General features: G+C 38.1%; 1 protein-coding gene across 1 annotated transcript; it reads left to right on the top strand.

The window, feature by feature from the left end:
* Positions 1-426: 426 nt before the first annotated feature.
* On the top strand, positions 427-11,929 carry si:ch211-112c15.8 (tumor necrosis factor receptor superfamily member 25). The gene is made up of 10 exons (XM_051424454.1): positions 427-1,209; positions 2,318-2,399; positions 2,528-2,650; positions 3,265-3,399; positions 3,562-3,607; positions 5,198-5,442; positions 6,054-6,215; positions 7,080-7,117; positions 7,357-7,465; positions 10,062-11,929. The coding sequence occupies exons 1-10, from the start codon at positions 1,132-1,134 to the stop codon at positions 10,427-10,429; spliced, it is 1,386 nt and encodes a 461-aa protein (XP_051280414.1). The 5' UTR covers positions 427-1,131; the 3' UTR covers positions 10,430-11,929.
* Positions 11,930-12,090: the final 161 nt, after the last annotated feature.

Genomic DNA, 12,090 nt, shown 5'->3' with positions numbered 1-12,090 from the left:
GCTTCAGATAACCAAATCAGAGTTTATTGACTAGGTGTCTCACACTTTGTTTCTGCTGCGCAACATCTTTATGTAAGTGTTTTACATCTCGTCCGTGCCCCCATACCATGTCAGCGTCGTCTGGTGTTAATGCATCTAAATGAATGATAGACTTTGGGAACAGTATATACCAGTTTGATTGTGAGAGCCATGAAACAAACAGGATGTTCCTATCAAGACAATGAATCGGACTGAAAATTGATTACTATCTACTTTTGTGGGAAACAAGTGAAAGAAATAGCCCCAATCACAGATTTGTGTCAGTTACTGTGTATATTGCGTATGTATACAGTAATAGTGCCAGACTCAGATGTTTTGCAGTGAACACACAGTTTTGAAGCACAGTGTAGTTTTGCTTCAGAAAGCAAATTTTAATATGTATTTGTGTGTGTGTGTATGTGTGTGTGTGTGTGTGTGTGTGTGTGTGTGTGTGTTCAAAGGCTTTTTGCCAGTCAAGTAGACTTTCATGTTAGATATAATATATATATTTTTAAACCAACATGCACCCGTCTGATCAGGGATTGAGCATAGTGCATTTGATTGGTCCTCACTACTGGTACCTGCCTACTATCTCATCTAAATTTGTACTTTGTTTGACGGTAGATTCTCATTGAAGTCACTGATGTGCCTAATATATTCAGTGTAACCACCCTCCCCTTACACACACACAGCCACCACCTCCTACTGTATCCGACTCGTGTTAGTCCCATATATGTCACCAGTTCTTGTGTCTGAACCACTTAATTATCAGTGAAATTATAGGAAACAATCAGACGTAGGGAGTCATGCGCTGACGTTGCCACCAATAGTTGTGTCACACTGTGCATGTGTGTGTGTGTGTGTGTGTGTACTGGGTACGTGATGTCTCTGTGTTTCCTGTTTCTCACTCCACTTCTCTGAAGACTCCAAAGAACTGACATCTATGACCCACAAACACGCAAACACAAAGACAGGCTTCCTTTAAAGTTATATTTGACTCAGATTGAAAGGAAATCTACAGGTGGTTCAGAGTCACAATGCCTCATCCTGTTGGTGAATTCAGTGGTATCCTCACCGGGTGATATACTGTGACACTCTGACTTTTTTTCCCCAATGAGTGAAACTAACACTCACTCAAGTTGGTTGTTGAACATCCTCAGGATCGACTCATCCAACATGGACTTTATCTTGGTAAGTAATCCAATGTTTCAGGGCTGCTTTCATTTACTTTCTGAGTGGATTTTTATGTATTCATCACTCATTGTTATAGGAACCTTATATTTGCTACAAAAGGTTGGGGGATTGTAGTAGGACATCTGTCATTGTGATTGTTTGGGTTGATTGGCAAACACTAATGTTGAGTACTGTGGGAGAGATTTACAGTATGTACAATCTCACTGTTGTTTCAGTTAATATTAAGGCTTAGCATGTTGCTTCTTATATTGTTTCATCTGTTTTTTAATCTACTGATTATTTTCTCTATTCGATCAGCAGTCTGAAGATTTTCAGTTTACTATCATGAAAGACTTAAGAAAATCTGAAAATATTCAGATTTACATATTTAGGTTTCTCTGTGACCAAGAGATATGAGGATTTGTTTCACAATCATTTTAAGATACCCTCGGATAAAGCCAAAGATATCAAGCCCTCCTTTTATTGCTTGCTGGCAGATTATGTATTAAGTATGTATAAATGATGATTATGCAAAGCTCCTTTTTCTAAGAGTTAAATAAACACACTCCCTATTTTAAAGTAGGGAGTGGTTTGAAAGGCAGACAGGTCAATGCTCACAAATATCAGAAATATCTTCGCAGTCAGCAATTGGTCTGGTTCATGCCTCAAACGCAAATCTTTTTTCAGGAGTGATTGAGTGTTGCATCATAACATGCATCATAACTTGAACACCCGCCGCCATATGTGTGCAAGTTGAAAGATGCCCTTTCAAATGTTTGTGACACAATTTTTGCGCACATCAAACAACCACAAAAGTCATACACTCTAGCATCCTCTCCTGCTCCTTTGAGCATATGTGATATTACAATGTACTTTCCCTTTTACTGTTTTTTTTAAGTAGGCTGGTGTTACAGTTTCTATGGTGATTTATGACAATAACATGATTGAATGTTGTATATATAATATGTCAATATACTTATTTAATAACCCGAAGACCTGCTTAACATCAGAGGAGTATATGTCCTTTGTAATGGCAGCTTTAGTGTCCAAGTGTCAGGTCAGTACATCTGTGAGCATTCCTCTTCACACAGTACCTCAGATTATCAAACCTTGTCTTTTGTTTCAGGGTTTCTCACTGATACTTGCCTTCCTTCCCCCTGGACAGACAGAACAAACCACTAATTTATGTCATGAAAAGTGCCCAGCTGGTAAGTTATAACAAGGAACTGTATGTGTTGGCCTTTGGTTGTACAGTTACCAAGGAATTATCTCCACATGTCTGAACTCATTACCTTTCTCCCTCTCTCCCTTTCTCTTTTCCTCCACTGTTTCCCAGGATATTATAGAGTTGATTCCTGTGGCAATTCACAGCTGTACAAATGTGAAATATGTCGTAATGGCACATACACAGACATAGAAAACACTCACCCTAGATGCAACAGGTGTGCCACATGTTATTGTAAGTATCTTGTTAACTGCTTTGGGTGATGGAAATAGATGTTGTCAGATTGTGGGATATCGTGTAAGCTTTTGATGTTGTGTTTTGTTATGTTTTTTTTAAAGTAACAATATGATGCTATTTGTTGCAGTAATTATCATTCTATCATGCCATTCTGATGAAGTATAGAAAGTTAAATAGTAAAAACGTACGTAGGATGTTTTTTGAGGGATCCATGGTACATTTTGTGGTTGGGAAGTGGAAACACTGTGATGGCATAAATCTGTCGTGTCTTGTCAAATCCTCTAAACATTACATGTCGCACGTCACTGGCAACGTAGCAGGTTGAGGCTGAGATTAAAAACTGTGTGAATTCACACAATAAGTGGCATTCCCATTTTAACTCCAGGTTAATGGGACCTGGTCCCAAAGATTAGTTCTGTCCCAGAACAGGTTGAGCATGCAGCACATTTTGAACAAGAAATTAGCAGTGTACCAACTGATGTAATGTGAGAATTGATGAAAATAATTAATTGAATAATTAAAATTCTCATCAATTTATTTCTTGATTTCCTTGAAATGAATGACTGCTGTGGATTGAGACAGAAGCACTGTGTTTTGATCTTTCTCCCCAGCTCAGCATCATGTGGTAATAAGGAACTGCTCCATAAGTAGTAATGTGGTATGTGACTGTAAAGATGGATACTACAATGCAAACCCTGGGGCCGATGACTTGGATTGCAAGAAATGCCTCTGTGAACAGTGTGAAGGTAAGTCAAGGCAAAGGGAGTTCAAGTCCTAGATAGGTTTTCACAGCTTCTATATTGATTAATCCCCTGGCTTATTCAATATACTATAACACTATAAACACTCTCAAAAGGAAGACATGGAGCTTTTTGAATTCTCACAATCACCCTCATATTTTCTTTCAGGGCTTAATAACTCTGACTACCAAAAGAAGTGCGGGCCCTGCCAAAGGTGGGAGATCTTACAAACTGACAGACAAAAACTCACACATGTTTAGTTTTTTTGTGACAAAGTGGAGAGCGCTTGCAGAATTACAACCTCAGCTGAAGGCAGAAATCAGAAACAAATCCAATATATCTTGGGGAGCTGGGGAAGTAATTAATTTAGTTACTTTTTGTGTGTCTGTATCTTTATCTTTCTACTTTGCTACATTTACCTTTCTATGTGTAATACTTTTTATGATAATTGATACTTATACTTTTTGTGATCATTTTATGTATTCTATGTGTTCTGATATTACAGTGGATTCGATATAATCTATTTGTGTTGAAGAGGCTCTTCTATTATCTGATTGGCTTAATGTGGGAGCAGATTGATTCTGTAATTATGCAGACTGCAACCGCAGTAATGAGTGTGTTTATGTATATCCTGCATATCGCCCTCTCTGTGATGTTTAGTTTATCTGACTAAGCCTGATAAAAAAAACTTTGTGAGGCTGAAACCAAACAGAAGCAATGAGTCGATGTTTCTGTAGTTTAATTGAGCAATTGTTGCTTATATTTATGTAGCACCACTGGACCGCGAGAAACAAAACTTTGTTCCCGTGTACTCTGCATGTGGAAATGACAATAAACACCCATGAACCTATTTTACAGCTTCTGTAATGTTATGATTTTCTTGTTTTGTGTTTAGAATTTTCAAAATTTGACTGTTTTTATAGACTAAATGAAAGTGGAAAAAAGCATGTCTTTTGATCTTTTAACTGATTCTGTGTTTTGATCTAAAATGTGCCTCCTTGTTCAAATCAAGCATGACATCTAGGTCAAGGGGCATGTTGTATTCTCATTAGAGTGGAGGAAACTAGTGTGATTCTGTTGCGAATTTCCAGTTTTTTTTCTCTGCATCTCTTTTAGCCACCCAGTTCCTGTGGTTTTACTTGAGACCTGTGCATGTGCTGAACACTGTATTTGCGGATGTTTAAAGTCTTAACACAAAGGCACACTTTTTATGTTGTTGTTATGTTCATTTAGCCTTACTGTTAAAGGATTGTAACTGTGCCCACAGGCACAAATTACAGACAGGTCTATCTTAAAACAATAGTCTGTCACAGATACTGGCCACTGAAAGATCCCTTTCTCATGAGCTTTTAATGTAAGCAACGGCTAAAATGCAAAAAATGTATTCAAAAGTTGATCTAAAGCTAAAGTTACAGTCTCTTTGTTGTCCCTCCACTGCAGTTCAGCGGGGATACACTGTCCAGGCAAACTCTAAGTGGGAACTGTATATTAAAAACATAAAAATATCCACTATCTTAAACTGTTGAAGCATCATATGAGCTTCACATAATCTTTGTGACGGATTTTTACACAGAACAAGGACTGTAGATTTTCTCTGCCATTGCTTACATCTTAGGAAAAGATCTTTTAATGGCCAGTAAGAACAAGAGGAAAGACTATAGCAAGCACCAGCTGTTTCAGTGTCCACATGGGCACCACACTACTTTATTAAGTCTTGAACAAGTGTGAACCTATTATTTGGTGTATGGATACATATGGTGTTAGATTGTGCCGTGTCTTTACTAGTCTTTCATTATTTTTTCAGGGCTAAGTGTCTGAAAGACCCAGAATGTAAGAGGAATTGTCTAAATCTATCTACAACCCCAACTACAACCCCAACTACACCTCCATCTACACCTCCATCTACACCTCCAACTACACCTCCATCTGCAACTCCATCTACAACTCCATCTGCAACTCCATCTACAACTCCATCTACAACTCCATCTGCAACTTCATCTGCAACTCCATCTACAACTCAATCTACACCTCCATCTTCTCCATCTCAATGTAATTGCTAACTGTTAAATATGTTCTGTAAATGTGTACTTTGAAGGTCCAGTGTGTAAGATTTAGGAGGATCTATTGGCAGAAACTGAATATAATATTCATACGTATGTTTTCATAAGTGTATAATCACTGGAATATGAATCATTACCTTCGAATGAACCGTTTTTATCTACAGACACTGAACCGCCATGTTTCTGCTGTCGCCCAGAACGGACAAACCAAACACTGGCTATAGATAGTGCCGTTTGCATTTTTTCGAAGTTTCCCAGGCTGTCAAATACAGACGCAAGCTGTTTTCAGTTGGTGGGAATCTGCAACTTCACTGCTATATGCCACTTAATCCTACACACTGGTCCTTTAACAAGCGACACTCTGGTCTGTGGTTTTGTAGTTTCATGACTCGTATGCCCTTTACGCTCACATTAACTGTGGACATTATATTAAGGGTTACAGAGCTAGATTATTTCCCCTTTTCAGCACCACGTGTGATCAGCTTGCAGTTATCCAAGTTATTATCTTGAGCATCATTTCTGTTTTTTATCTTCAAAGGTTTTCAGACAGTTAGAACTGATAAGTGGTGGAATGATTTCAGTGTTTCTTTGTGTCCACAGCATTGCCCTGGCTTTTTCTCATGGGGGTTTTGGTGACATTTATGCTGCTCTTTTGGCTCCTGCTGCTCTTCACCAGGAACTCACTCAGATACCCTCATTATTGTTCATGCTGGAGTGTGAACAAAGACCTGCAGCCACCTCCCGAGGACCCCAAATTCAATGGTAACCAGCGGTGCCAGTACTGTTCTTAAGTACAGTTTTTGGGTACTTGTGCTTTACTTAAGCACTTTATACTTCACTGTATTTCAGAGCCGCACTTGTGTATTTGTTGTTTAGTATTAGTAGTATAGTATATAGTATAGTATTCCACTATATTAATTTGATAGCCTAATTTACAAGTTACTTTAGAGATCAGTATTTTACATGCAAAACATATGATCAGCTTGTAAATATGACAGTGTAATTTATACATTGAACTACCCAACAGTAGGTAAAATACAATATGCCTCCTCATTAATGCATCTCTAATAATTGTGATATATGATCATTTAACACCATTTGTGCCATTCTGTGCACAAATAAGTACTTTTATTTTTGATACTTAAAAAACATCTAGCTGTTAATGCTTCTGTACTTTTACTGCTTTAACAATTTGAATGCAGGGTTTTTACATTGTGGTGCTGCTACTTTTACTTAAAGGACCTGAGTACTTCTTCCACCATTGAGAGTACCTCGAGTAGCTACTTTACACAATAGTGCTTAATTTACCAAAGCTTTGGTCTTTTAACATAAAAATACCAGATGGGTATAATTAAGTGAACAAATACTTAGTATAAACTAATATATAATTTTTTGTGCAGTTACAACAACAAAACCAAAGATAGACTCCCATGTGGGATTTCTTACACTATTAAAGTGTGTGTATAAAATCCAAGAGACATTTATTGCCACTGAAGATATTTCCAGTATTAAACAAAAGATGTATTTTCAGAGAAATGTATCTGAGTATCTTATTTTACTGCGCTTTCTTTGCTAAATACACTCAAGCAGGAAGCTTACTGATAATATCTGCTTTCCTCCTAACAGAACATTGCAGTCATCAAGACGGCAGCCCGACTACGCTGGTTAGTGCTTAATTTCATGCATTTTGTGTTCTGATGAGATGGAGATCTAGATTGGAGCAGAACTGTAGGTGGTCAGATGTTCAAAACATACACGTAGAGGTCAAATGTCGATGAGTTTATAGTTAACTTGAACTAAAGCAGTAATAAATAAAGAACTGAATAACAATAGTGGGGATGCTGACTCAGCATCCCCACTATTGTAAGATTTTGACCTCCTGTTTCTCGTTTGTCCTTTCAAGACATTTACCATATCTGAGGAAACCCCCATGATGTCTCTAAATCTGAGTCCAGCCACACCAGAACATCCAGCCCACGTCAGTCCTCTACTGCCTGATGCTAAACACAAAGGTAAGATTCAGTGTGGCGATACACAGCCTGTGTTCAACACATTGTAATGTATATGTTGTCCAAATCATTCCAATAGAACATAGGTGAAAGAAGTGGTTGTCAAAACATCAGAGATACGTACTGTGTATGTAAAACATCAAATCATTTAGATTTTCATCCTTTACATTCTTTCAGTAGAAGCTTGCATTACATTGTTGTATAAAACAAAACAAAATGAGGTGAGATATGGCATGTCAAAATAGGCTTTAAGTGCTAACAATGGATTGTATTTATTATCAAAACTGTTAATTAACAATGTAAACGGTCACTTCACGTGTCCATGTCATGTTAAGAGTCATGGTAAAATAACAGAGAAAGAAAGCATCTATGAAAGGCAGCTCAAAGGGTTAGGATCTTATGTGAATCAACCTGAAAGGAAATCATCACCATAGAACTAGTTTCAATACTGTGGTTGAGATGTGAAGTCAGACTCATATTATCAAAGACACATTTTGTGTCATGAAAGTAAGAAACTTGTTTGTGAAAAAAAAAAGTGAAATTGGTGTAAAATAGAGTCGAATAATGACTTCTACAGGAGTGTTTTATGAAACTGAGTATCTGCAATGTGCTGGAAGTGCACCAGAAGCAAAGAAAAAACGGCCATTTAAAGGACAGAGGGACAAACTACTTAAATTTGAAAAAAAGAACTGGAGGGAGAATGGCAGATTAAATTTTGCTTAGATCTCCAAAAGCCGGTTAAAATAGATTTTTTTTTTTAAATAGTATAATATAAACGTATCAGGGGGAGAGACAATCAGCTTGTCAGACACTTGTCATGCCATTAAATCCTACCTGGTCTTTTACAAGTGGAACAAGACCTACAACAACAAACAAACTACAAATCCCAGCATTAACATTGCAACTTTATTTGTATTTGAAGCATTTTAAAGTACTTTCTAACTATCACCTGCAAAAAATTTTTTGCTCAAGGGTACTTGAGCTGAATGGTGGCTTGCATGCACAAAGGCTTGAGTTTGTCTGTTTTTCTGGTTAAAATGTAGCATCACAAGTCATCAGACTGCTAATGTCAAATGTCTGGTTGACACTTCCCTCCATCTGATTACTGCTGTGGTGTACTATCTTCAGCTACAGTGTTTTCACACTCGGCGTGGTACCCTTTTCATCTCTGCTTGTTCAGCTTGCTATTTATCACTGATCAGTCATGTGGCTCACAGTGTGGAGGTGGAAACTGGGAAACAAGACACCCTCACCTTTTCGCATCAGTCAGCATTTCAACATTAGGGGAAATGGCAAATCAGATACTGAGTGCATGTCACTAAGCTGTGAGCATTTTGCATCCTTGTACATTACTTTCAAATTATACAGATGTTATTTATAGAATACGGAGTAACAGAGTCTTAAAGCCACATCAGTTTTGCACTTTACCTTTCATGTACTCATTCTCAGAGTTCATAAGACTTGATTATTTAAATTATATTACACTAGATAAATGCTTCACGCCTGATATTGCAGTCTACGTTAACTCATTTTATGATATAGCCCTGTCTTGCCAGGCAAACTGCTGAAATTATGTTTTTTTTTTAAGCACAGCTAAAAAAAACCCTGATCATAATGCTGAAGACATTGTGGTTTGCATTAGGTAACCGATGGGCGTTTGCTTTGCTTTTACTGTACAGTGTGAATGGGGGGATTTTACTAGGTAGACACATCATAACAAACCCGCGCCTATGTCACCTAATACTTGGTGCTGTCTGTCCTGTGCACTGTGTTGTTCTGTGTCAGTGTGAGCGGTGGCCGTATGGCTGCTAGATGTCTTTTCATGCAGAGTGAGACTTTTTTTTTTTTTTTCGCAGTTTTTTTTTTCCTTGTTTGATTCATTATGATTGTCCTGTTTAAAAAAAATCCCCACCAATCATTATTGTCTATTTCCATAATTCCATAGAAAGACCTAAACCAACAATGTGTCAGGCAGTTCTTAGAAGACATTAGTCAAATATGAGGAGATCATGAATCATGAATAAGTGAATAATGACTAATGGAAACTGGTCACACTGCAACAATGTATTCAGGACAACAATGGCAGATACACTATATACTCTGTGCCATTGTTGTCCTGAATACATTGTTTGCATATAGTGTATATATTTTTCATTTATAGTTTTATATTTTCTATTATATTTTTGTAATATTCTTATTTGTGATAAGATTGTATACTTTTTGTACACTGTACTAGTTTCATTGCACTATATTCCCCAATGCTGCTCTGTGTAACTTGAATTTCTCCTACGGGGAATTAATAAAAGTATATCTTATCTTATCTTATTGTTTGTATATATGTATATATATAAAATACTGTATGTGTATATACATAGTTTCTGTATGACCTTTAGGTTGAGCTTGAATCTGGGTTTACAGTAAACCAGGAAAAAAACCAAAAAACAAGCCAGATAACATAACAAGGTGTTTTATCTTGTGGTTAAGAAGTTGTACACAGGTCAGACTGCACACTCTTGCAACTGTTGAGCTTTTTCCACAGAAGAGTTTTCAGTTTTGCACATCCAGTGTCCGCTCACTGTCTGTGATTCTCTCCTTCCAGCTGACAGACAAGATGAGCAATCGGGGCTCTGGCCGGCCATCGTCCTCTATACAATTATCAAGGAGGTGCCGTTGCGTAGGTGGAAGGAGTTCTTGCGTCTGCTCTCAGTGGCTGATCAGCAGCTGGAGCGGGTGGAGCTGGAGGCCGGTTTAGGTCTGGGCTCCATAGAGAAGCAGTACCAGATGCTGAGGCTGTGGAGCCAGCAGTCCTCTGCGAGCCTGAATGATGTTTTCTCAGCCTTGCACTACATGGATTTATCCGGCTGCGCTCAGCTGCTGCAGGAAAGCCTGGAGAAGCTGCAGTGGAGGCCTGAACTGAAGCAAGGTTTCACAGACCATGGTTTGAATGGGGCAATGCAGGACATCTGAGGCCGCACCTCGGGACACACAGTACCACACTATCATGCAATAAGAGACATCAGTACTTGGACGCCAGTGTGTAAGACTAGAAACTTCAAGTTCCTAGAAATTATGTTACTAACTGTTGGTACTACATGGTACAACCACAGACTACAATAATGTCACATATGACTGATACTGAGTAATGCAGATGTATATTACAGTCTGGCTAAGAGTTAAATGGCATTATGAAGCACTGTGGACCACCTACAATTTGATGTTTTCCTCTTTTCCTACTTCTTTTTATGGGTTAATATAAGGACATACAATCGAGACAAGTGTATAATATTTTCTTTCTTGAGTCTGTATTGAGTTGAGCTTTATTTTACCTCCTAACTGACACTTAAAATACAGAATGTACATATAGAAAATAGTAAGAAAGTCGCAGAGTCAGCTGCACAACTGGAGCTTGGGTCATTAAGTGGATTCATCAAATGCATGTGACGACAACAACAGTTTTGTTGAAGAAGGACGTCATGGCCTCTTAACATTCAGGCAGAACTCTAGTAATCGAGGTGAAGAAAAATAATAATTATAAAAAGAATGAAGGGGAAATCCCCTTCCTTTAACTATACTCACATAACACCGTTTAGCACACCACTTAACCTCCAGCTTCTGTGCGCCGTCTCTGACAGGCCAACAGTGGAAAGCTGTGGTTTTACAGCAGAGTGCTGAAATGTAACTATAACTCAATGAATTTGTATGTGTGCACAGAAAACACAGGAAGTAGTGAATAAGTATACGTTTGAATTCTTAAGAAGTGTAGAAGTGTTTATTTTTATACTTCCGAAAATTGGTGCTTGATTTTCTGTGTTTTTGTTTTAGTATATTACTTGTCAAAGTAGTTCAGTTTGAGTATATAAACTGTGCGAACATTTCAGTGTACATCTGTGATGTTTTAGCAGCATTGCTGCAAATCCTTTCACCGTGTCTGACATCTCCTTCAACATAAACAGCTCAGCCACTGATTCTAGTTGTGCACCCTCGCAAGAGAAGAAAACTGAAATCCCCACAGGATGTCTGGTTTTCAGTTTCCTGCAAATACATTGTGTCAATGTGCAGTAGGCTGGGTTTTTCCTCACCACACATATTCCATCCAAACTGATGGTTTCCTGTTGTGAGTTTGGGGTACCTCACTTTGAGAGTTTTGTGTGTCAGTTCAGTTACTGACAGTAGAGGAGCTGGACTTTCCAATTAATTAGATGAATCTAGGTCTGTGTTTTTTGGTTTTGGGCCTTGAGACGTGTGTATGTATATTATGTTATCATTATTTTCATTTTCTGAAACTACTTATGGATGCTTGTATGTGTTGTTACAAAGCTCAATGAGTGTATTATCATACGGTCAGGGTTAGGTTTTTATCCTCACTGGAGTCGCCAATGGTACAAATGTATGGTAACATGGTACTGCAAGAGCCTAAGTCAAAATGTCATTGTACAGTATGTCATGAATAAAAATTCTTGGCCACAAGGTGGGAGTATTGGCTAAGTGTTTGAACAGCAGCAGCTGGTGCAGTTTTAAAGAACAGGACCTCACAAAGCAATTGTAGGCAGGGTGCTTGAGCAGCTTTTATTCTTGAGGTGGATTTGACCAATCTCATGAATTGCAAATTCTGCTTTAGCACAAAGAAC

This window comes from Dicentrarchus labrax, unplaced genomic scaffold (assembly GCF_905237075.1).
Source record: "Dicentrarchus labrax unplaced genomic scaffold, dlabrax2021, whole genome shotgun sequence".
Taxonomy (NCBI): Eukaryota; Metazoa; Chordata; class Actinopteri; family Moronidae; genus Dicentrarchus; species Dicentrarchus labrax.
This window is presented reverse-complemented; position numbering and strand designations above follow the sequence as displayed.

Coding starts and splice junctions, on each gene's coding strand:
- si:ch211-112c15.8 (XM_051424454.1), top strand. CDS start 1,132: ATGAGTGAAACTAACACTCACTCAAGTTGGTTGTTGAACATCCTCAGG. Junction 3,608..5,197: donor AAGTGCGGGCCCTGCCAAAG/GTGGGAGATCTT, acceptor TTATTTTTTCAG/GGCTAAGTGTCTGAAAGACC. Junction 7,118..7,356: donor ACGGCAGCCCGACTACGCTG/GTTAGTGCTTAA, acceptor TGTCCTTTCAAG/ACATTTACCATATCTGAGGA.